At 35.0% G+C, this 27729-nt stretch overlaps 1 protein-coding gene across 1 annotated transcript; it reads right to left on the bottom strand.

Moving 5' to 3' along the window:
* Positions 1-26779, bottom strand: LOC124359699 (facilitated trehalose transporter Tret1-2 homolog). The gene is made up of 7 exons (XM_046812647.1): positions 26756-26779; positions 15105-15179; positions 11076-11425; positions 8419-8694; positions 7995-8303; positions 602-710; positions 1-397 (listed from the first exon to the last, which is right to left on the bottom strand). Exons 2-7 carry the CDS (start codon positions 15151-15153, stop codon positions 72-74), a joined length of 1419 nt encoding a protein of 472 aa, XP_046668603.1. The 5' UTR covers positions 15154-15179; positions 26756-26779; the 3' UTR covers positions 1-71.
* Positions 26780-27729: the final 950 nt, after the last annotated feature.

Genomic DNA, 27729 nt, shown 5'->3' with positions numbered 1-27729 from the left:
TTATAATAAAAAATTAACCATACTATATTTCCATATGTTTACAATAAGTTTGAGTTGCCAATGTTTATAATTTATTCCGTCACACTATACGGATCAGATTTGGCATTGTAGGCCCTAGCACCAGGTGGTCTATTGAGCATCTCCAAGATTTCCTCAAGGGTCAGACCTCTTGTATCAGGGAGGATAAAAATTGCAAAGAGAAGTGCTAGGAAGCAGAACATGGCAAAGATGAAGATGGCCGTGTGAACGCCGAGAGCCTGGGATACATCGTTGAAGTAGAGCGTTAGCAAAAAACTCATAAACCAACAAGCGAGTCCAGCAGTAATGGCGGAAGCGAGGCCTTTGATGTTGGACGGGAACATTTCGCCCATCACCGTGAATGGAAGAGGACCAAATCCTGTAACAAATAAGAATCCTAAAATTATTCATATATCCAATAAAGGAAATGGAACTTAATTTTAAGTAAAATTTCAGATGGAAACAACTCATAGCATTGAACAGTTTATCTTCTAAGAATGATTCATAATTAAAGGTTTAACTTAACATTGCATCAATTAATGTAATTATAAGACTAATATTCACGGTGCACAAAGTAACTTACCCACACTATAGGTGATTATGTACCCCACAAGACTAAAAAGCGGCCACCACCAATAGGCAGACGTGTCGTATCCGTGATAATCACAGTAGAAGAAAGCCCCAAAGGATATCTGAAAGCCACATTAAATCATCAAAGGAAAATCTAAAGTTTTCAGAAAAATTATTGGACAAGAATTATTATCTTCATGTACGATGGCCCCAAGATTGGATTCAATACCAGATGGGAATAGTTTGAGTAAAACTCTGACTTGACACCAAAGTACCATACCACAATGACGTAAGACAGCTATAACATGTGGTACGTGTAGTATTTATTTATGGAACAGAACGAAGTTTATTTTTTAACTATAAACTAAACAGCATGAAAAAGTACTCTGATATTTATTAGGGTTACTACTTAACAATTATTGTTTGGAATAATATTTCATAATTAGACATAGAGGGGAAACGGTTATGAGGTGTACTATTAAGAGGAAGCAGAAGGAATTTGATTTTAATTATTTATACAGCTATGTAACCAGAGATATTAGACCTGCCTTCTTTATCATTATTAACAATATATAGTCAATCTAAAAATGAAAATTGAAACATAGAAGTAATTATTTTAAGAAATACAAAATTATTAAGAAAGAGATAAACAGTCAATCTTACGCTTAAAATAATATTTATATAAACATATGCAATCAAAAAATATTTATATATATAGAATTTCAAAAGCAAATACAAATGTTTCCTATAATTTAACGCTTTACCTTATATGAAATTTTTGAAAAGTATTCGTTTAAATTCGCTGAAATAAGGGTATTCCATTACAGTTACAAAAAATGCTTGACAATAAATAATTATATGCACTAGTATATTAATAGTGATCCAGCTCGAGTTCTTCGAACAATAAAATTGCTAAATTATGCAAAATAATAACCCTAAGGAAGTAATATTGATCAGCATAAAGTTTCTAAGAAGTTAGCAGTCGTGTTGGGCGGAAGCTGTAGGAGGCCGACCAGCCGATCACCGAAACAAAACCGTCGATCCGGTCCTTAGAAACGACCAACCACGGAGAACTGATCTTGCACTAGTTTTCTGTGGTTGACAGTGACACATAACCGGAAAATCCTTTTTCCTTTCTCAAAATCCAATGTAACCATCAACGAAAATCCAAACTGAAAGCATGGATATGTGTGAGTATTCCTATATTTACTGTATGAGTATATTATGAAATAATGATTTATTCCAATAATTGTATACACATGATTAACAAAACTTAAAAAACTCTGGAATGACTGACCACTTTTACAAGTAATGTGGTCAGTTAAAACACAAATATAAAAACAAAGTTACTTCTTGAGTCCATGTCTAATGTTCGTGTTGCTGCCAGTTGAGTCGCACTCTGTGGCGTCTTTTAGACTTAGCTGACTATATTCCACTAGATAAAACTTAATCCAAAACATAATTGCTTAATAACGAAAACTAACAGTATACAAATTATGTATTACTCAGAGTACAAAATGGAGTGGATGGAGTGGGGATGACTCAAGTCGAGTAAACGCGTGTACGTGTCGGCTCCAATTTGTTTAGCAGTTTTTTAGTTAATTTGAGTGTGATCAGTGGTTTACTGTGATACTATCGACTTTTGGTTTTTGTAGAGAACAGTGCTGCGCTGTTAGAACGATATTTCCTGATTGTATTGGAACATAAATTAGAAACAAAGTTTCATGTACCGGTCGCCGCCATTACCTGCGTTCCGGTTCTAAGAGCGACCCAGTCCCCCGCTGTCAACTGATAACAGGAACAAAGTCCAGCGTTCCTTATCTGTACCGTCCGGCCCCAGCTCGACATCGACGATGCCAACTGATAAGAGCTTTGACCCTGTTTTTGTTGAGAGTTTGCGTCAACAAATACTTATCCGGTGAAGAGGTATTTAATCACTTAGTTGCGAAGCTGTCTGAAGTGATGAAGACAGTTGTCGAGGCGGCGGTGCGTGCGGCTCTCTCAGCTGTAAACCAGGAAATTAAGCAGCTGCGTGACGAGGTGACTACTCTAAGGGAGGAGTTTGGCTGATAGAACGGACGAGCTGGAGCAATACCAGCGAAGAAACAATATTAGAATTTTTGGGCGTCAAGAAGGCGGAGGCGTGAGAGCAACCGACAGCGAGGTGGTGAAGCTCTGCCGAGAAAACCTGGGCATGGAGCTGCCAGCAGAAGCCATATGTCGCTCCCATCGTGTCGGCAAGCAGATGGGACCAGCAGCGGATGGACGAATACGACATCGGCCGATCATTGTCCGTTTCATCATCAGCTAACAGATACCGGCGGTTGGTGTATGACGCAAAAAAAGAAGTTGAAGAGCACAGGAGTCACCATTCGCGAGGACTTAACATCTCGTCATCTGGAGCTGTACCGGAGGGCTGTGGCGCTGTATGGTGTTAGAAACACTTGGACTAGAGATGGCAGAGTGTTGTAGGTCGACGGAACTGGGGGAAGGGGTTCGGCGAACTCGGCTGTCGGATCTACCGGCAACAAATCTGCCGCACCTCCAATAGCTAGTAAGTTTCAACATATACAGTACATAATGTAGTCTGTATGTGTATATATATATATATGTGGTGTGTGTGTGTGTGTGTATATATATATATATATATATATACATAAATCGATATGTTTAGTTTATTTATTACATGTATATATAAATATTTATTTTTTCATTTAATAATTAAAGGGTATTATTAATTTATATAATAAAGTATTAACTCCTTATTTAATCAGTTTTTTGTTTTATATTAATTACATGTAATATATATATATTTTTTTTTCATTTAATAATTAAGGGTAACTATTAATTTATATAATAAAGTATTAACTCCTTATTTAATCAGTTTATTTTGTTTTGTATTAAATATTGTTTATTTTGTTGTTTCTGGTTATATGTTGTAGAACTGAATATTTCATCAAATTTGATTTTTTATTTAATACTATTATAGTTCATATTGGCTATTTATTTCCTTCTGAGAACATTTGCTTTTAATTTCATCATTGAAAGACATCTTAAATTGATACTATTAACATTGTATTTGTTAACTTTAAGGAGCCGAAATTGTCATGGCATGTGTTTAGTTAACGTATTAGGCCTATTGCGTAGAATTAGAGTATTGTATGTGTATGTGCGTGTGTGTGAGTCAGTCAGTGTCGCGGCCGCGGTCCGGAGCGGGCATGTCACGGCGCCGTTGATTGTGGACTCGGGATAGTGGGTACACACAGTCCTCGCCACGCCGGTCGCCTCCACCCGCCTTCACCAACTCCTCCTCGCCACCATCCACAGCTGATGTCCTCTCTCTTTCCTTATCTCCCTATCCTTTATTTGAAAGCCGCTCATATCAATGCGCAATTCGCTGAGGGGGCATGTTTATGAGTTTAGAGATATTTTTTGCCTTCAACAGTTTGATGTAATTGGAATTTCAGAATCCTGGCTTAAGCCGAGTATTCAGTCAAGCGAAGTTTTCCTTCCTGGTTATGTTTTGCAACGGAACGATAGAACAGGAAAAAATGGCGGAGGTGTTTGCAGTGTATATTAGGGAGGGCTTAAATTTTAAACCGCTTCTTTTTTCGCCTTCTGAGTACTCGGCTGGCCCAGAATTTATGTTAATTGAAATTGGTTTGTCTGGTTCAGATGTACTACTACTGGGAGTGTGTTATCGCCCACCCCAGAGTTTTGACATATGACAGAGTTTGAAAATGCTCTCTTGCATCACATGCACAGATTTAGTCGTATCATCATGGGTGATTTCAACACTGATTTGATGAAAAATAATCAACACTATACTGATGGCGAGAGAAAAGAAGAGACCTGGATTCTGGCCTATCTGAAATTTGCAGGCGTTACTACTAGTATGTTGCCGCTCCCTGTTTCGTAATTCCATTATTGTTTCACTGTTCCATTGCTAGGATAAACAATTCGCAGGGTTGGCTGTGGGGCGAAGCGCCTGAAATTACCGGGCGGCAACACACTAGTACACAGCTGTGCGCCGCACGGGCCAGGTCTCTTCTTTTCTCTCGCCAACAGTAACTACAGACAGCTGACTTCCATGTTTTACTCGTGTAATCTTACAATACTGCCACTGGAGCCAACTCATCACACTGCCGAGTCTGACACACTTCTTGACCTCATGGTGGTTTCGGAACCACAAGATATCGTCCTTCATGGGCAGCTTCCAGTCCCTGCCATATCAAAGCATGACCTAATCTATTGTGTTTATTCAGTAAATATACCTAAGATTAAAGATAGGTTTTATCAAGTATAGAGACTTTAAAAACATGAATGAGGCTGAATTTATGTCCGATATTTTGTTGTTCCCATGGCATAACCTAGAGAATCTTGACTCTGTTGATGACATGTGTGGATGGTTTTAAAAAACAAATTTTATCTGTTTATGATAAACATGCTCCTTATGTGACAAAACGAATAAATAAGAGGCACCCAGTGCCATGGATGAGAAAGGATATTCTTAGCCTGATGGCCCATCGCGATAGCTTATATCGAAGAGCGAGGCGCTATAATGACCAGATACTTATGGATAAGTACCGTTTAATTCGAAACAGGGTTAAACAACTTCTGCGTAATTCCAGGCTGAGATATACTCGAGGTCTTTTTGGGAATAGGAAACAGTCGTCAAGCGACTTATGGCGTAAGGTTAAAAGCCTTGAAATAGGGAAAACAACGTATTTCACAACCAATTCTTATACCTCTGAATGAGTTGAACCAATTTTTTTACATCTTGTAGTTAAAGTTTCAGTCAGGACAAAGTGGAGGACTACTTAAAACATCTTCAAAACCTACCTCACCGTAGTTGTGGTTATCCTGAGTTTACTTTTAAACCTGTGATACAAGGTGACGTGTTGAAAGCTTTACGCCGTATTCGCAGTAATGCTGTTGGGTACGATGGCATCCCAATACGCCTCATAAAGAATATTCTATTTGCTGTCCTTCTAATAGTCACATTTTATTTTCAACACGTCTCTTAGGAGTGGTATTTTTCCCATCACACAATGGAAGTCTGCTTTTGTCCGTCCTCTTAATAAAGATTTCAGCACCAGCATCATGTTCAGATTATAGGCCGATAAATATTCTTCCTGCATTATCTAAAGGCCTAGAGAGAATTGTGCACTGCCAATTCACTGAATATCTATCTTACAACAACATATTTAGTGACTATCAATCTGGTTTTTCGGACCAACCACAGTACAGAAACTGCACTTTTAAAAGTGACGGATGACATTAGGCTTGCTATGGATCACAGACAGTGCACAATTTTCTCACTCTTTTCGATTTTTTCAAAAGCTTTCGACAGCGTAAACCATAAAGTATTGCTAGCTAAACTAAGGCTAATAGGGTTTTCTAGTCATGTATTAACTTGGCTGAGATCTTATCTGTCAGGGAGACGGCAGTGTGTAAAAGTGGATGACATGACTTCGGACTGGGAAATTGTTACTTGTGTGATGCCACAGGGATCGATTCTTGGTCCTTTATTATTTGTACTGTACGTGAACGACATTCATTCTGTACTTAAACATAGCTCTTATCACATGCATGCTGATGACCTGCAAATATATTCACACTTTAAAATTGACTCCATTAATGAATGTATCACCAAAATCAATAGTAACATTACAAATATCGTTATGTGGTCTAAAAAATCATGACCTGAGACTAAACCATGCAAAAACGAAACCAATCATTTATTGTCACTCTCGTTTACGAAACTCAATAAACTTCAATGCTATTGAAACGTTAACTGTAAATGGTAACATCCTGCCATACTACGACAAGGTGAAGGATCTTGGTTTGACTATAAACTCGACTTTTGACTTGGACTGACGCTGTTGCGGAGATTTGTAAACGGGTTTTCGCATCTATTCACTCACTCAAACGTTTACAAACGATTTTTACCAGAACATATCAAGCTGCTCTTGACTAAATCACTCGTACTTCCACATTTCAATTACTGTAACTCCGTGATCAATGATATGACCATAGTACTTAGTGAGAAGCTGCAAAGAACTCAAAACTACTGTATACGTTACGTTTACGATGTGAGACGGGAGCAGCACATCACACCGTACTATATTCAGTCAAATATTCTAAAATTAAAAGAATCAAAGATCCATCAAAAGATCAAATTCCATTGCTATTAATATAGTAATAAATACTTTAATTTATTTGTGTATTAAAAATATAAATTTATATTATATGTTTTAAGAATAGTAGAGATGGTTATTAATTTATTAATGTGTTAAATTTTAATTATAACACGTTAAAATATTACATTAATTTTCACCACTTTGTGTAAATATAAATTATTTCTTTATTTTATTATCTTTATTATTTTTTGTTTTATTCTTAGATAATATTTATTTAATGTTTTAAATTTTACATTGCAACAGGTTAAGTATAAGAAAGGGCCATGCGGCCCTAACTTTGCCCTGTAAAAATAAAGAATTTTTCATTTCATTTCAAAATATGAAGGCACACCTAATTATAATAAAAACAAACAAGTTCTTAAAATATTTTTTTACATTAAAAAGAATAAAAATTCAATTGTTAAGCATTTAGGCCTATATCTGTTTTTAGAAACGCAATATCGTGATTACTAAACAACGGAAATTTTACTTTCAGACAAAAATGCTTTATATTATTAGTTTCTTTAATATGTTGAGGGTAATCTATTAAAAAAGATGTGTCCACTATACATAAAATAATGTTTTTAAATGATAAAGTTAATAAAATGATTTATAAACTTTATGAATTCTGAAATTTCTTCTGTTCATACGTCTAGTTGCATAAAAAAAGATAACTCGTCCCGGTATTTCCACTCCGTAAATAAAATAACCTTAAATACGTAAAGATGTTGAATAGGCAGTATTTTTAAATGTACATACAAAGGAAAAGAACTGTCTCTCTTTTTATTACCTAGTATTATTCGTAGAAAGTGATTTTGAACAACTCTTAGTTTGTCTATTAAATACTTATGTGTTCCTCCCCAACAAAATAATCCATATTGCATTCTAGAATCAATTAAAGAAAAATATAAAAATCTTAATAGGTCTGTAGAGAAAAAATTTGTCTTTTTATATTATTTCGGTCTGATCATTGAAGACAGTAAACTGCGAGTAGTTTGATCAATATTATGTTTTCTCAACTTCTGAATATACCTGTAGGTACGTAAGCTTTATACGAGATCAGATATATACGTATATATATCTGATGTCACTGTAATCTTATGAAGAAATTACTGTATAGAGGGTTGAGCTGAAACTAAACTTGAAATAAACAAAATGACCCTCTCTCGGCATGGTATTAATATGGTAGACTATCAAATCTACTAAAGAGAAAAAAATCATTACCTGAAAAATGGTCATCCCAGTCCCTGAAAAAATCAGCATGTTCTTTATTCCAAACGCCCTGGTGAGCGGGAATGATAGTGCTGGGCCTGAGAACATGCATCCACCTACGATCATCGATGATACACTTGGAGAGAAGGAAGTGCCGGCCATGGTGAAGATACTCTGGGTGTAGACGAGGATCACGTTGATACCACTGAGTTGTTGACTCGCGGCGAGCACACAAGAGATCATCAGACCTTTGCGGTTTCCTCGGATTTTGACGAGGTCTGAGAACCTCGGTTTTTCAGCCATGGATTTGTTGACTTCTTCCTAAACGCAACTATATTTAATACTAGTAATAAAATTCATAATACATAAGTTTACATTTAAAAATACTTTTAAATTACGTACACTCAAATACTTTAAATGAGTCTTTTCTTAGTACCTGCATTTGTTCCAACTCTTTCTGTACCACTTCAGGTGACCGGCTGTTTCTGAGCCATGTGAGACTTTGTGTAGCGCTTGCGTCATCGCTTTTACGTACAAGATAATATGGAGATTCTGGATATAATCTGAACAATATAAGGAATAAACACGCTGGAACAATGTTCACATAGATGAGGGTTGAGTAGGAGACGTAAGGACCAAAGCAGTAATCGATGAAACCTCCGCCTGTTAGTGCGAGACCGAATATGGTGCCCACAGCTCCTCTTATTTTCGGCTGAAACAGACAAAACAGAAATATGTTAGTTTTGTGCAAAGGATATCTACACAACAGTAACGGTAAACAAATAACATGGCCTCTCTGCTGTAACTTTTAATAAAACATGACATGTGGGCTACAACTTACAGAGACAACGTTTAATTCAAAATGAATTTCAAAAAATGTATGAAATACTCGTGGAAGTTTTAATAGTTTATCAGTAACATATAACTCATTGACAATACATTAATAAAAATGTATGCAGGCTACAACTAATAAGACTGTATGGTTAGTTACGTACGAGTATTACAAAGGAATGTAGGCCTACATATTGTATAATTTGTTTTTCAGTATTTATAGTAAGCTTTATTTGGTAAAACAACTATTTCTGTTCAATATTTTAGATATAGCAAAATCAATTAACATTTTTTATGAATAAGTACGTTTATTATTCCTACCCAAATATCAAAATATTCGAAAGTACTTCTTACTGAGATAAAGTTAGGAAAGAATCGTAGTTGACGACAACGGGCGCGACAGATTGCACAAGTTCAGAACTCGAAAATTGTCGGTAATTTACATTTTACACAGGTTCCTGGCCCAACAGACATGTTTTAAATTCTTAAAATAAAAATGCATTTTATGTAACTTTCTGTCTTCTTTATGTAGATTTCTCAGTACTGAAAATTGGGAGATCAAATTTGTTGCCCATAGTGACTGTACAACAAGCTGGATATCATTGGTATGGTTTAGTTTCCATAAATTACCATAGAGTTAAAGAATAACACTTGAAATAGACGCATTAAGTAATATTTCTTTTATTGAAATCGATTCAGGAACGTTTTGTGCACATTTGTTATGGATAAATGTTTTGGACAGATGTTATGATGTATATCGAACGGAACATCTCTATTGGGTTTGATGCAGGAAGCATTAATATACGTCCGATTTTTTCATTTAAGAGGAAATTTAACAGGATCATGTTGAAAAGTTGTGGATGGGAGATGACAAACTGGTAAGAACGGAGGAGGTCTAATGTTTGAGTGTTATGATTAAGACAGTGACTGATCACGGTAAACATGTAGTGGGATTGAGACAGAGGCTGAAGGTGGTTTTTACGTCACAGAGTACAGACTAGATAGCTCCGGGAGATAGAGGAGATGTATATAGCAGTAAATAAAAAGACGATTCGACCATGGGTCATCGACAGTGTAGTTTTCAGCTTCAATGGGTAGCTTAGGCTTCAAAAGTGGAGTCTGAAGTGGAGACAAAGGAGAGAACGAAACCAGAGCTCACCAGGAAATATTCGAGGGAGGAAAATGTTAAGAAACTGGAGGAAGGAGGGGCACTGGGGGTAGAACCCGTTGGAAGTATTGAAGTTGTGCTGTGAACAAAGCAGGAATTCTCAAAGCTTCAAATGGAAACGCTGGAAAGGTATATGGATACATTACGGAGATTAGTTATTAAGGTAAGAGAGTAAAGAGTACGGCAGGTCAGAGGAACGAGAAGCTTTGGTGGAAGTTAGTGAGAAGAAAGAATTGGAACTGCGTGGAAGTCAGAACTGGTATAAAATAAGAAGGATCAAGTCACCTTTTATCAAAAGGTGACTGGAGTAAAAGGGTATATACATCCAGCACCGAAACTAGTTATAGTCCAATCGGAAGGAAAAGAAAGAGATGAGGTAGAGAAAGCCCTGAAAAGAATCATAAAACACGGGGAAGGCCAGCTGTTCTTACTGTGCGTAATAAATCCAAAATAAAGAGTGTAAGAAGATGAAAAACGTAAAGACCTACTGTATAAGAGAGTTGTAGCCTACAGACGACCTGTCCGATGTAGGATGGAGGGATGATTAGTGTATGAGAAAGTCGTGAAAAAGAATAATTTGTATAATATAACACGTAGGAATATGTTATACAAATAAATATTTGACAGTATAAATGTAGAAGAGAAAGGGTTAAGAACCAATAAATTATCCTTAGTGTACTGGACACTGTTGGGAGGTAGACAGATGCGTAGGGTTCATTTGCATAATGAAAAGAAATAAAAATGCTGTAAGGAAGACACAATGTGATATATATAAAACAACATGGTTAATAAGTCTCCAATAATAAGTAACGTGGGTAGCAGGAAAAAGGGCTTAGTCGTAACATATCTCCTCCCTGCCACAACTCTAGTTACCATTATGCATGCTTGGCTAACCAATTTACTCAATATGGTGTAAACAATTCTTATTGGTATTCGAAAAAATTTTACATTAGGATCATTTATATCGATAGCCATTGTTCAATTCGAATCAATTAAAATATGTAATTTTATTACATGGCTTAGTTTCCGTACAGTAATTTTTCCAAACAAATTATAAACATTTTCAATTAATCTACAGTAGCGTTATATGATACCTCAGCTATCTCGGCCACATAGACAGGAATCGCCACGAACAAGATACCTCCCGCGAAGCCTCCCATGAAGCGGCCCAAGTAAATGTGCCAGACAGACGTGGCGACGAGTAGCACGGCCCAGGAGAGAAGGTTCATCAGATTGGATATCAATATGGTCCACCGCCGCCCCACCCTGTCGATCAGCCAGCCGCCGAGGAATGGGCCGAAAATGTTGCCAAGAGAATTGAGTGAGCCGATCCATGATGCCTCATTACTGTTTATGTGAAGAAACGAGCCGGGAGCTTCCAACTTCGGCAGAGTTGGTGAAGTCCAACTGTAGTGTGTGGCTACGGAGATTGTTGCCAAGTTCGCTGAAAATCACACATTACATTACATTACTAATAACATTACAGTTGTTGAATTTTAAAAATCCAATTTATAGGTAGAAAGCCATAAACTATAAATTTATGCAGCTAGGTGAAGAAATAATATTCAATAAGAACCCTTATGTAAAGACCAAGGGTCTCCAAACTGTTCCGTTCGAGGGTGAAAATGTAAGATCCATGGAACAGTTGGACATGTATTTTGTTGAAATTCAATGTGGTTATGGTCATACCTAGTAACCACCGAAACTGAAAGCTATACAGTAGATGAGGCAATGTACTAGGTTTATACAAAAACTATCAAAAAGTAAAAAAAAATCCCGTATTTAATAAAACTAATATTCTTTATAGTTGACAGAACACAAGTTACAGCTTTCTATTGAACTACTACTCTTTCTTGTGTATGTAAGAGATTTATACGGCTGTTTCTGACAATAATGTCAGTCTTGGCTTTGAAACTTATATTATTAAAATAGATTTTAGGTGTTGATAAGAAAGAAAGATCTATATTGGATTTAAGTATTTTTGGAAAATTTGGTTTACAGATATAATTATGTTAATAGAAAAATTGGAAACATTCTACTAGCAAAGTTTATGTTTCTTGAAATCAAAGACCTTTAACAAAAAAATAAAAACATGGGTGTGTAACAATTTTCTAGTCGATTATTAATAAATTATGAATACAATAATTTAAAAACTCTATCCTTCAAGAAACATTTGAAACCATTCTTGTAAAATGGAAGATTTGTTTGTTTAGACGGTTCAAATTGATGCTCTGAAGGTATGTTTTAAGTTTCAACTTTTGATGTCAGTTTTAAATTTTAGCTGTAACTTGCAAGTTTCAAAGCAGCTCAAATTTTATTTCCCAACCGATTTTCAAAGAGTGCAAGTTTTGTTCAATTTGAAGTTTTGTGGTTTTAAGAATGAGATAAGTGGTATAAGATCTCGTTTGTATCACAGCCGAGCAAATAGTTTTACAAAGCTAATCTCACAGAATTTTAATTGCGTTAAGATTATCACACTTATTTCATTACATTTTGACTGAAGATTTGCGAATATAATGTTATACTAATACGTTAAAAATAACTAAACCATTCAAAACATCTTTGTATGTGAAAATTACAGTGGATTGAATGAACGCTTAACAAGGGCGCTTTAAGCGACCTAAACTACGTGCTTTAATTTTTGCATTATTTTTTTTAAAAACAAAAGAATAATGAAAATTATCGTTTTTCTGATAACATAATAGAAGAATACATAAAACATTACCCTAATGAGAATCAGTCATGACATAATAAATAGTCTAACCGTCTAATTAGAAATTACTATCTATAGATGTAGAGACAGGAGAATTAGAAAAAACTACATAAATTTATCACCCGACGAGACTATAAATTTGACGCAGAAAGTAGGATTATATTATGATTTACCTCAAAAGGTTGAAGATAAGGATAAGATAAGGATAAGATTTACGAGGTGTATGCGAAAGATACATTCATATGAGGAAGGGATGTGTGTTTTATTTGAAAATAACTTATTTTGTAAAGAATAACAAATGTGTTATAAATAATTTAAAAAAGTGTCACTTTCTGAAGGTATACAGTTGATTGTGTTAGTTACACAACTAATACGATCAAATATTTAACTCACATTAAAACTGCATTATTTTTAGCAGTTTTTATTTGAGCCTGGTTACACAACTGCCCTATTAGTCATAGGAGTTATTTCCATTTAGACTATTTGGATTAATTTATAATTTGATCAATATATCAACATAGTAGACATAAAAAGAACTGGTGAGCTGTAAACACAAACAACATTGTAATATTTCTGGCATACTATATTAATTAAAGAAAAACAAATGGTCATGTTCAAGTACTGTACCAATTATACGGATTAGTTGGGACAGGATCCGATCCGGATAATCAATACCCCGGATAATTAGAATTTTTCAAAAAATTCCGTCTCCAAGAAAATAAAAACGCAATAGATCATTTACGATACGATTATGAAGAAACAATGTCAATGACAACGTGTATATTATTCATTTTTTTAATGTTCACTATGTTCCCACTTTCTACACCTCGGCTAAATGTTTACGCAAGACACTTTTGTCCAGCTGTTCGATTATTTTAATTTTATCGGTCAACGATGATGTTTTATCTTAGAACTCATCTTAGTACACGATAATCAAAACACCAAGGAACACAAAGGTCTCAGCATATTATCAATTCACCTTACTAAAGGTTGAAGAGTCACTGGCAGTGGCCGACTAAACAATTAATAGACTGTAGTGAGTGACAGCAATAAGGTAGCGAGGCAGTGTGTCATCGCTTCCTCTCACCCCACTATCGCTACACTATGTTCGCTGTTAGAAGGGTCAACTACTGCGCGCTATTCCTGCTTATTCATTGCTCGTAGGGCAATGGGCCTTCAAACCCCGTGTTTATATATTGTTTTCGATCTGATTCGGATAATTAGACTCCGAATAGTTCTACTGTATTACATTTGATATTATGAAAAAACCTGTGCATGTAATTATTATTTGTTGTTATCGCGACTAAAATAGAAATGTTGCTAAGAACAGTCAAATTGAGAGTTATTTCAATTTTTTATTTTATTCACTGCGCCGTTAAATTTTGGATTTATTATAAATATAAATAAAAGTATAGTTTTAAATAATAATAACATACGTAATATGATATAAGGGGAATACAGACTGTACGTATCGAGATAATGTTTCCTTGAAAAATTATAATAGCCTATCCTAATTTCCATAGACACAGTTGACAACTTTCCTACCCAATCGACGCCTAAAACTGATATAACAAAGACACAAAGTATGCAAGCATATAATCAAACTTGTGTATGCGAAAAAGTTATAAAATAAGATTCACTACATTTGGTAGACACAATTTTTTAATAACTGATTGAGTCTCAATTCACCTCGATCCATCTTTATATGAAATTAATATTTCTTCAAAACCGTTTGAGCTGTACATAATGTTTGACTTCTTCTTCCTACAACCCAAAAACTTAAGCGATTATTACATAGATGAATAGGAATGGGTAATAACTGATAAGACTAATGAGTCAATTAGTTAACCGAGTTCTTTGACTATTCGCTCTGATTAACACCACCGACTTATTTGCCTGATTTATTCTGTGTTTTTTTTTCAATTGTTCAAGCTTATCTTAAAATTTAATTGTTAAATATGTAATAATGTATATTGAAATTATGTATAATATTCATTTATAACAAAAATAGACTAAATAGGCTATTTTGAACGTACTCCGAACTAATACATTCAACGTTATATGGACACGATATACCAGTGTGCACCACAAATGATTTAAAAACTACTACTTGAGGGACTTGAAAGACAATCAAATGTAATTATGTATCTTATCAGTAGCAAATTATAGTTATAAAGGTTCCTGCTGACAAGTATTGTACATTTCGTGGTTTCTGTAATGCGTTATTTCTTAAATAAAAGCATTTCAATTCAATTTATATGTAGTCATGACATTCTTTATTTTTGTTAACAAACAAGTATCTTGAAGATGAAACCTTTGGTTTCGAAAGGCCTCGTCCAAAAAAATAAACAGTTTGGAAAAGTAGTGTTTTTATTAACATTTAGTAATATTTAAACAAGTATATGCTTACCAGCAAATATGGAGAAATAGAGGTTACCCTTCTTTCTTGGAAGTTTCATGCTGTATTCCAAGCGCCTAATATCATCTGAAATGCATTATTAATGTATAAACAAAACAAAAAATATACCAAAATGTATGTCAGTATGACGTGATTTTAGGTGGCATAGCAAGAAATAACTGTATCGACAAATTTTCTCTCTTCCAATTCTCGTGAAGTGTGTTTAATGTCAAATTAATTAATAACAGTCAAAGGGAGAATACAGTGGTGGAATTTCATCACCGTTACATTTCCAGATGATTGTACTAAATTGTAGAACTGCATACGTCCCAAGCCCGGTTAAGTTTAATTATTTCTTTATAACTGATCCAATTGATATCAATATGACTGTATGACAAACATACAGTTCGAGGACTTTAGCTGTGCGCGTGACCTGGAGTGTGTGGTGATGGGCGGGAGGGGTAGCGGGGTAGCATTATGCGCTGCGTCCCGAAAACATTTCCTTTGACTCATGGTTAAAACCCTCCTTTCAGGAATCGTATTGGCCCAAATAACTCATCGCACTCGCCACAATCAGTCTGTTTTGTGACAGTGCTGAGTGTAGCTTGTGCTTCGCTTTTACTGATAATGTCTGTTGAGTTAAAGTCAAAAGTCAAAAGCCTATTCATAGTCAGGCTCGCGAAATTGTGAGTAATGTTTATACATTTATGAAGGAAGAGGCAGACCATCAAACTGTTAAAATTCCGTTGTCAAAGGCTCGCCAAAGAACTGCTGCAGCAACTGGAGTGTCAGAGCGAGTTGTGACTAAAATAAACAGTTAACTTAACAAGTTGAAGGTTGGTAACATGTGTGTGGCAAGTTTTAATACACCAAACAAAAACCGTCAACGACGTAGAATAGTTGACAATTTCCATGTTGAAGAACATCGAATACCGACTGCAAAACTTTTGAGGGAGGCGCTAAGGGACAAAATATATTTCCAGGTTTGTGAGAAAAGTTTTAGGTTGGTATTAAAGGACCTGGAATTTACTTGGAGAAGGACGGCAAACAATAGGAAATTATTAATTGAAAAGCCAGAAATCCGAGAGAAGAGGATATCATACTTGAGAGCGTTAAAAAATTACAGGGAGCAAGGACGCCCCATAATGTATGTAGACGAATCTTATATACTATCGTCTCACGTATCTAACCAAAATTGGTCAAATGGCTCAAATGAAGGATTTCCAAGGGCGAGAGACTAATAATTATATATGCGGATGGAGAGAAAGGGTTCTTGCCCAATGATTTTACATGTTGGAAAGCAAGCAACCATAGTGGAGACTACCATGACAATGTGAATGGGGACATTTTTATGAAGTGGATAAAGGAAAAAGTGTTACCGAATTTGGAACCAAACTCAGTACTGGTAGTCCATAACGCGACCTACCATAAGATACAAATTGATAAAGCTCCTACTTCAAAAAGTAGGAAGCAAGATATGAAGGTGTAGCTTTCAAAAAACGGAATACCATTCAGCGACGATATCCTTTTATCCTGAACTCTACAAACTTGTGCAGCTATATAAACCAAGGCATGTCCGGTAGGCCTTGGACGAAACTGTTCAACTACAGGGTCATGACATCTTACGACTTCCGCCTTACCACCCAGACCTCAATCCCATTGAGTTAATTTGGGCCGAAGTCAACATCATGTGGTTAAGAGAAATACATCTTTCACTATGTATCAAGCTAAAGCTCTATGCGAAGACAAGATATCAAGTATGGGCGCAGAAGAGTGGTTAGTAAAGTGCAAGCACGTAGAGAAAATCGAAAGGGACTATGCAGCCGCAGAACCCCAGATTGACAATATTATAGAATCCCTTATTATATCAGTTGGTTCGGATACAGACAGCAGTGACAGTGACCCAGAAGAGGAGGACAACTTGAGTGGAATTGAAGAACTCCAATGAAAAAACAGTCATTGTAAGTAACATTTGTTATTAGAAAATTATATTCTAGCATTTAAATTAATTAAATATTATTGAAGTGATTGTATATTAAATAATAAGAGAATACCAAATAATAACAATAATAGAACTTATCCTTGTTTTTCAGTTGTTATATTGTTGTTTAACGTGTTTTTGAAAATAACGTATGTGTGAATAATAATCGGCAAATCGAAATCGTAAGTTTAAAGTCGTTAAGAGATTCTTGCGCCTTCATCTCAGCGGCTAGCACATAAACGCAACCCGCCACACAGATAGCGTTCGTTTTTTGAAAGGGTAGTATTAGGGCTGCACGAGCACAGCTAAATTCCTCCAACTGTACAGAATTAGGGTTTTACTATTTATAGGGGATTTTAGTTTGTTTAGGTTGAGAAATTAACTGGCTAATCTGACTAACAAATATTCAAAACATTACGATTTTATGTTATAACATTACATAAAAACTCTTTAAATGACCCCAAAATTACTTTAAATAGTTTTTCACAAGCGCCACTTTTGACAGAGACTACGGTCGAGTTTTTCAAACAGTGAACGTTAATGCCATGTGTCCAATGTTTACGTGTTAAATAAACAACCGGTATTATCAGGGTAATAAAAAGGAACAATACGTGTTTCATAAAACCATATTTTATTTGTCAATAGGTACAGTAATAGTAATAACAATTTCATTCTTTTCCATCCTTCTTCCTCCATTCTGTAAATTAATAGCTACAAATCTGTTATTTATGAAAATACATTATAATTTATTTATACAATTTATATACCAATATCAAAACACCCAATCACAAGTAAGTAAAGTTATATTATAGGTTAGATACGTGAGATTCAAGTATAATTTGTGAAGCAGTAATAAAGATATACTGAAATACAGATGTACGTACATAAGTGTGCGACTATCATTAAAAGATGATTTATACATTTACTTGATGTTGGCAGATGTTTATACAGATGTCGAAAAATATGGATGGTACTTTTTTATTTACATCATGCTTTTTAGGTTAAAATTCTATTCAGATCTAATTTACATTTTTATAGTGTAAAATATTAAAACAAAAAATTTTGTTTTGGAATCCTGTATTACTAACTACTAAACAAAACACGATAATTGTAATTTGTTTAACTCTTACCTGTGAAAGTGTGCAGTGAGTTAACTAAAACAAACTCCAACGTGATGTTCAGACACAAGGCTAAACTCTTACTGGTTTCGGTGTCAACCGGTAGTTTGGATTTTCCTCATACGTCACAGTAAACATCATGCTGAGCACATTCCTAGAGCAAGTGGGCGGCTCGCTTATGAAATAAGTCATTATTATTTAATAGAGCACTCTCCAATGAACTTCATGACTGTCGTTTGAAATATGGAGCAGTAAACGTTAACTAAAGAACACCTATATTTTGGGGTTCACAGAAGGAAATGTCATGACTTGTATTATCAACCAATAAACCTACAAAGGGTTATTTTTATTTTTGTTTATTATAAGATTTTACAACATAACAAAACCAATAAACCTTTGAGAAGTATTATACTTATTAATATTAAATTATACTAAATCCTGACTTACCTCATTATGTCTTTCAATTTTACAAAAATGCTAACTGAATATTTTGAAAAAGTAGTAATAAATTATTCTCGTAATTAAATCTCTCAATGTTTTTTCCTGAATGGAGGTACTCAAATTTAATGGAGTACTATTAGGAAAAAATTATCCATATACTCTTGAAGGATACCACAGGACTCTTTAGATGAAGAAGAAGGATCCTGAAGGATTATAGACCTTTACCACTAAACGCACAGCTGCCTGACACAACTAAAACTGTCTACGTACTGTAAGTCATCAATTAGCACCAATGAAATGCACAAAACTACTTTAAAATTTTATAATGAACTGAAAATCCAGGGTGGCCTGGATTTATAATGACAGTTTTGTTCTTGCACGTTTCTAAGTAGCTATTATACAAAATCAAATAAAAAAAAAACACTTTTTAGCAATCGGTAATTTTCGTACTGGTGATCAGTTGCTGTCCACGAACAGACGCAGCAGACTCTCAACGATGCAACAAAATAAATAATATATAAAATACTAATCACAACTACAATATTATTAGTTAAACTACATTAATTTGTTGATTTAGTTATCTAATTACATTTTTCAAACAGAAAGTACGAAAATGTGTTAGCAATCAGTAATTTCCGTGCTGCCGATCAGCTGAATAGACTTATATTTTGGTTTCGTGATTCAGTTTCCATAATTCACTACTTGCAATATTGTTAAGTTGTGATTTTACAAGCGCATTTTAAGTACTTCTGTTGGTATCAGAATCCAGTGAAAAGAGCAGCGGTACGAGTATAGGAATCGATTCAACAAACAAATTCCAGGGATATTAAAAAACATAAATAATCCACGATTTTCTAGATTCTCATCGTTACAGTTCCGCCAAAGTATCCTGGCTCCGAATACACCACACTGCCGGTTAATTCGCGATCTGAAGAATAAGTACCCTACAGAACAGTACTTACCACACTTGACCCCACGATACGAAGGTTGGTAGACCTGGCTCAACCAAGGTAGACATGGAAATTTGTCCTACTCTTACTTTTTCACAATAGAGGAGTTGTAATGAAATCTCGGGAATAGTGCTGTTTCCGGACGTTAATTGGACACACCAGTATTGTACTATCACTTCAGCTACACGATTGTAAGTAACTGGATGTTGTGACACCGTAAACAGTAACTAACATATCACAAGCAAGAAGACCAAGCAGACGCTGGAACCAACTGCGCAGCCTAGTCGCGCAGTCCTATGAGTCAGCTAGCCAGCATAACCAACATACAGAAACCGTATAATTGTTTGAGATGTCCCGCGACTACCCTGTGTCGGCGGTTCTACCGGTCCTGCAGTACAGGCCACCACGTCAAGGTTTTTCTTGCGCCTACAATTTTGTGACGCAACTTTGTAACATTCCTGCTGGAGACATTTCATCCATTTATCTACGGGTCTTCGTGTGGCACCTTCAATTTGCCCTAATGTTGTGGGACTGAGATTACACTGTTTTTGCTCTTGAGTATTTTGTTTATTGTTTGTTTATTTTTTTTGTAATTTATTGTGTATCGCCTTCTTCTATTCTTATATAATGTTTTTTATTGTCTGCATTATTTGTTAGTAATATTTTTGATTATTAACATCCTTAATTAATTAGTGACAACAAAGTAATTAATAATGTCCATGATTATTAAAAAAAACTAATAAAGGAAATAGATGTGTTGTCATTGAAAACCATATACTTCCTCTGGCGAAGAGGTGTTAACATGAAGGTAGTCCTGCACGGTCTCAGTGAGAACACAACAACTAAAATATTTCTGTCTCTCCTTTTCTCTCCACACCGCTCGTGGGTACGAACCACTCCCTTATATCTCACTAAAGTGCTCACCTCCATCTCAGATAATGTGTCGTAAAATGACATGAATCCGGGATGTAAACTGAAGACAATTGTCTTAGATTAATGGACGATTTGTTGGGATTTAGAGGCATTCATCTCTTTGGCTCAAGTCTTTCCTCTCTGACAGACTTCAGAAGGTATCTGCAAATGGAAAGACGCCTGAGAATCAGCGGGTTACTGCGGGAGTTCTCCAGGGTTCTGTGTTTTCTCCCTTCCTTTTCAGTGTGTATGTTGACGGGATCACACAATGCATTGACTGAGGTAGTATCACGCTGTACGCTGATAACATAGTTCTAGAATTTAGAGGAAATAACATCGAGCATATTGTGACAGTCTACTGCCTCGCTGCGGGCGTATGTGTTTTTGGGAGTCATTCCTGAATATAAGCTCTCAAAAGACCTAGCTCATTTCATTTCTAACAAGAGAGAAAGATGATAGCATCTCCCCTCACATATTCCTGACAGAAGACACCCCTATTCCTGAGGTTGAAAGCTACAGGTAATTGGATGTAGTAATTGATAAATACCGTACCTGGGTACCTCACATTGACTATCTCTGCAAAAGGACCTCTTTATTCCTCTCTGTTCTGAGGTCATTAGCCTTCCACAGAAATACCAAACTGCACAAAATGACCTACTGCTCTTTGATAGAGTCAAGATTGAGATACTGTATTCCACTGTGGGGTGCAGCATCATCCTCAGTCTTAGAACGACTCTTCGTTCTTCAAAAGAGAGCAATTCTCATGATGGTCGGGTTAAAAAAAGCGCGACTCTTTCCGGGATGCATTCTGGCGACTGGACGTGTTAATGTAAGTTTACTATATCTTATGGAGGTGATTTGCTATGCTCGCTTTCACTACGAGATCCCCACAGAAGAACAGATCCACGAACACTTTACCGGACACAATACCCAACTTCGTCCGACGTCCCCAAGATTGGCTGTGAATTTCGTAATGCCTCAGTCTGTGGGTGCTATGTTTTTTAATAAAATCCCAGCTGACATCAAGGCGGTCGGGAGTGAAAACTTATTCAAAATGAAACTGAGGCAAAAGTTGCTAGGAAAAGCTATTACTCAATAGGTGAATTCATTTCTCACTCCATTATTGTAATATTAAGAACTACTTGTGAAATGTTGTTAATTGAGTATAATTATATAATTATGAAGTAGTATAGTTATGTATTTTAATAATAATATTAACAATGGCGATTGCAATGTATTTATGTGTGAATACCAACGCAATAAAGAATTATTATCATTATTATTGTTATCAATGACTGGTTCATAAAATATATTTGTTTGCTACTAAGATAATGCAGGAATAGAATAACCACTACGTGTTCGTTAGATTATCGTGAAGGATAATGAAACAACGTGACATATGGTTCCGCGTACACGCTGGACTATTTGGCTTGAAAAATTGAACAGTTAGAGAAGTCGTTCAGACGAACAAATTTTGATCGGAGAACTAATGGGATTTTTGCAAACCGTCGTCTAGTGAATGCTTTTCAGACGACGAAACCTGAAGTGCGCGATAGATTTGACCGACTAGCCGTCTGCGGACTGGCGATAATATTAAGTTGAGTTTACACTGCAAATTAAATATCGAAAAAATTTACGCAACTACTCTCGAATAAAGTGAACAAGATAATCAATTTTTTACTCTCGAGAACTGTGCAAGTACTTGCTACATCTATACTAGTATTCCTGGTTGTTGCAGGAGTCAATACGAAGTTTGTTCATACACAGCAGTGATGTCTCGGCAATGTTTATGATTGAAATTTTAATTGCCGACCTTGTTCTCCAGTTCTTGCAAACTGCCCGACACTAGTTGTGGCAGCGCTTGCGAGACCTCGTCCGCGATACGAGCGGAAGCGTTGAGGATAAGAGTTAGAGCGGTTACTTTAATGTTTAATGTTTGTATTGTACATGTGGAGAACGGTAGTGTGGCTACGACATACGTCAGCGGCATAACGCTACCACACGGTGCCGCTGACTCGCTGTCAATTCCAGGTATTACATTTCATACTGTCGCTCAGCCCTCATGTCATTCTGTCATTGCTGTGCATCATATCGGACCACGCCCTTTCTCTTCTTTACTTGTTGTCGCAAACCCACTATTTTCTTCCTCAAAAGATGTCTTATCAGGTCTAGTAAAATTTCTGTTGACATTCTGGTAACTCCGGGTTGCATATCTTATCAAACCGTCAAACAGATGATAATATACACCAAAGCGAACTGTAAGCCTGTTTATAGGATGAACATTGAACAATATGTGTAATCATATCTACGCACGCTATTTTCACTCAAGAGTATGGGTTGGACATCTGCGCCCGGAGACCACATTTTGGTGACTGGATAAAGCTTAAACTAAAAAAACACCGCTTGTATCTCAGCCACTACCACTCCGCCGCTTTACCGTTACAGCGTACCACTCGCATAATGCCTCGTCCCGAGACAATCGGTCAGTCGATGTATCGATGGTCAATCGACTTTAACCCTTTCAGGGCCAAGACCAAATATGAGATGTTGCAAAATTTTTTCACATATCGTATCCCCAGTGACTAGTCAAAAGTGCCAGGCTAAAATTGGCAATTTTGCAGTCTCTAAGATTAAAATGTATAACTTTTCATAACAATTAGAGAATGACCTAAAAGTTGCACCAAATTACTCGTATAGATATATACTATCAACAAGAAATATATAGATGTAGTTTTAAGTAATTTAAAATAAAAAAAAAAATAGTGTTTTAATAGATTAAATAAAAAAAATTGTATTTTTTTTGTTTGTAAATAACTAAAAAAGGAAAAATAATTTTACATTGGGAAGCTATTTTATTATATTGTACATTTAGAAAGGAACAACCATACAAAATTTTGTGTTATTTCTCTCATAAATAAATTTTTTATGACACATTTTGTGTAAATACGCATAATTGTACTTCGCAACAAGTGATAAAGCAACTGACTCTTACACTGCAAGAAACTTAAAATAAATATTCACAGTATGGATGTACCGGTAAACAGATGATTGTAGGATCCATAAACAGTTTCAATACAGTTAAAAACACTATTTACCAAGAAATATTTATAAATTTGTTTAACAATATCTACTTACAAATATGCTACTTACAATTTTACTCCCGTGAGATCGCAAATTGTCAGTCATTGTAACTACTACACACAATAGCAAAGCACGTAACTACTCACACTACTAATATTTACAACCACAAAATAAAATGATAAAGGAGAATCCAGCATGCAGTAGTACGATTACACTAAAGCATAAAGAATTAACAACAATAGATCGAGTCAGCTGATAATGTCACGTGACAATTACGAAATAAAAATGCATAGAACTCCAAAATAAAAATGATATTCATATTAATTATCTACATGTATACCAGGGAATAAAAAAACATAAAACTTTAATCATTTGACGTCGTATTTATTTAAGAAAACGACGAATATCATATCGGCGCCTTTCGCATATGTCACCGACGGCAATATATTGCCGTCTGGCACTTTTAAGACGCGATCTATGACGGCAATATATTGCCGCCTGGCCCGGAAAGGGTTAATTTTCCGATGGATTGTTACGTGTTTGAGGGAAGCTTACGGCGACACAAGGGTAGAAATAACCGAAACTCTACACTACACTAGTAGAGACAACCTTGGTAAACGGCGTCAGATGGAGCTCGCGAATATAAATGTTGATCTTCATTCACTGTTTCATGGATCACTTCGCTTGAAATACGATGTTTCGAGATTTATCAGACCTCGATTTAAGGACCTGGCAGTTCATTTCTTAATATCACGAGTTCTTACAAACAGAAATATATTTTTCAAATTTCCCCTGTTATATAGGAAGATTCCCGGTTTATTCTCTGTTTTCCCGGTCAAGTGGTCACCATGAAATATATAGTTTCTATGAAAAACATGGCATAAATATGGCATTATAATGTGGTACTAAATAAAGTAAGCTTTAGTATTTCTTATATTAGACTAATAATTTGCTTGATTTTAAGTAATTAACTGACTTAAATAATAACAATTATACCTAACTACTCGGTGTCAATTGGGGGAATATAAAAAGTAGCCAGACTATTAAAACTGATTGCACCTTAGATAAGCTTACTGCGGTGAGGGTCTTTAATCCTTTAGGTTTAAACGGTTTTCACATAGAGTATAAAGCTCTTTGATAAAACTATAGGCGAGATCAAAGAAATGGTCCACGTGAAATAGTTTATGGCCATATGATCATACATTTCTAATAGTGGGTTATGGAATCGCACTTAACTTGAAGGATTATTTGGTTTCCAAGAACACAATCTAGAGTAGGAAGTAGTCTAGCTGTAAGCCACTAGAATATCTATGTAACTTATATTACCACTTCAGTTGGTCTGAAAGATAAAGGCGATTCTCGTGTTTTGAATATAGTCAACTTCTTAGAATGTTACAAATGCTATTTAAATTATGATCTTTGTACTCAAGTACTCACGATTATCCTAAATGACCACAAAAATAATAATTACAATTAGGAATATATTTATTTCGCGATCTGAACCCAATTAGTTTTTAAACCTCAGATACACATAACATGATTTGAACCTTCAAACTTACGACACTAATAATATAAAAATACTTTAAAATGTTATATTTTAGTTATATTCTAAGTTCTAAAAAGTGTTCTGGTATTACGAAAGGTGCAAATTATTTAGCTACCGTAGGTTTGAAGGTATTAAGAAGGGTATGATCTATTCTTAACCAATTACGTTAAAATTTATAACATCTATCGAAGTGCAACTATTGATATTTTGGGAGTTATACAATATGAAGACTTAACACAATTGAAAATATTTGACATTTTTAGAATTGAAGAGGTTTTTAAAACATCAATCAATATGTTTACCATTTTATTTATATATTTTGTAAAATTGTTATATTATTAAACTGATTTTCCTTTAGTGAATAATACATTTTTGCAATAGTAGATTTATTTATATTTTTGAAACTGTACAATATTTCAGCTTGTACAATATTGAAATTATAGTACCTTATTCTGGTTAAAGTGAATTCAAAATTACAAATCAAAATTTTTAGTAGATTTCAAGGATAGATTAATAAAATAATAAAATTGTCAACATGGTTAGTTCAAAAATGTCATAACCGTATAAAATCCTTTGTAAAAATGTAAAATTGATGTGGTTATAATTAATCATATGATTGTAAACATATTAACTTATAACGGTTCAATTGTATACTTCTATGAATTTAATCTGTCTTATTGGTATTTTAACAGTTATTGAAAAATAAGTATGAATAAGTTTTGCTTAGAATTACTTGAAAATCTTATGAAAGTATCAACTATGATTCATTTTGTAAAATACTCGAATCAAATGTTTGCCCTAATTCGAATGTCCGTCATCTTGAAACGTTTAATTCGTTAAGACTAACGAACTCATTCAAACTATTCACACATACTGCGTGTGTTCGAAGTTAAGTCTGTATCTATTAAGAACTACGATAGTTATCGTGTTCACAATAATTATTACTGCAATGTTACATACTAGAAACTTTGTACACTCTTTATCTGGAAGGTATGCTATATTAAATAACCACGTATGAACAAACATTACTGTAAATGACCTGAAAAATAACTCTTTGTTTTGGATTATAACTGATATATAGCCATTCCTCTTCTAACTTCTAATGCGTCATGAAACCATAAGATACATAGAAAAAGTAAAAGAGTAATATTTTTTATAATTACGTAGGTAATATGTAAAAGATATATAGGATTAAGTCTGTATTTTGAATTAGTTTGGTTAAATCTTTTGCTAAATGGCCGCCATCTTGAAATGTTTCATTGTTTAAGACTAACTTAAGAACAATCTCATCAAAGCTATGTGCAACTACTGCCTTTGTACCAAGTTAAATCTAGATATTTATAAAAATGCGACAGTTATCGTGTATACATTTGGATAAAGGTGGTTTAGGATTCTGGGAGGATTATTGGATATTGGAGAAACTTTGTTTTAATCTGCCGGAAATTCCGTCATGGAGGGAATTTCAATAGGCAGATTTCTATAAAAACTACCTTATTAGAGATTAGCGAGTGCTACTAATATAGAACGCAGTGTATTTTAAACAATTTAAATCCTAGAATCTTACTGATTGCACAAAAACTGGAACACTACTTGACAATGGCTGAAAACAATGAAAACAGCTGATACTAGCTTACCTGAATAGTGACAAGAGGTCGAGTGAAATACGGAAGAGATAAAAGATCCTCGTGTCGCATGTTTATTGTAATGTGATATTCAGATAACAACGTGATAACTGTGAATATTCTGCTTATCATGCAGAATTTATACTCTCTATTGTAGTTGATGTTCAGCGTTACTTATAAATACGTCTGCTACTTTAAGGATCTTTCATACGCAGCTATCTCAAGCGGTGACAGGTCTTTTTCACTACTAATCATTGACTCAATGACTCTCTCCGAGAAAATATCAAACTAAACAGGGTTAATTAGTCTAAGGATCACTGAGACAATGGTCCATTTTTTATATTTAAGATTTTCTACGAAGTTTTGTTGCTACAATGACCCACTATATTGAATGAAACAGAATGATTATTCAACGGGCATCGTAGCAACATTGCCAGTTATTGTATGTTTAGTTAACTATTACAAAACATGGGATGTTGTCTAAAAGTTTTATGTTGAAAGAACTAGGTTTTTACTTAACTACCTTTGTGTAAACGGTCCTAATTATAGCAATTATAAACATTTATGGAGAAGAGTCTTAACACAATAGCCCATGTTCAGCTTTATGGATAAAATATAATAACAAGGTCGTTGAGACAACGATCTACTTTTACTTCATTAGAGGGTCGATGTGTCAACTAGGCTCATATATCAACTGCATGCAACCAGAGAATGCAGTAGTCGTACGGCACTCGGAATTGCGCTCGTATCGGTGTAGCGTACACTACTATTTTGCCACTGTAAATTTATTAAAGTAATAACTTGTTTTATTTTTAATTTAAAACTATATTACTGTTTTAACGCAGACACATAGAGGCCTAATTTCACGCAATTCCAATAAAGTTTACCAAATTATAATGATAAGAGTTTAATACACATAATTTGTAAAATGAAAATAGTGGTGAACTCAATGATAAATAGTAATTCTGAATGTTCATAACACAGAA

The sequence above is a fragment of the Homalodisca vitripennis genome, chromosome 4 (assembly GCF_021130785.1).
Source record: "Homalodisca vitripennis isolate AUS2020 chromosome 4, UT_GWSS_2.1, whole genome shotgun sequence".
Classification (NCBI taxonomy): Eukaryota; Metazoa; Arthropoda; class Insecta; order Hemiptera; family Cicadellidae; genus Homalodisca; species Homalodisca vitripennis.
The sequence above is the reverse complement of the archived record's forward strand: the minus strand, read 5'-3'. Positions and strand labels throughout refer to the sequence as shown.

Bases quoted from the DNA above. Each gene is read 5' to 3' on its own strand.
- LOC124359699 (XM_046812647.1), bottom strand. From the start codon at position 15,153: ATGAAACTTCCAAGAAAGAAGGGTAACCTCTATTTCTCCATATTTGCT. The intron at 8,695-11,075 runs GTATCATATAAC...TGTCTGTTTCAG, and splicing joins ATGTGGCCGAGATAGCTGAG to CCGAAAATAAGAGGAGCTGT. The intron at 8,304-8,418 runs GTACTAAGAAAA...AGTTGCGTTTAG, and splicing joins AAGAGTTGGAACAAATGCAG to GAAGAAGTCAACAAATCCAT.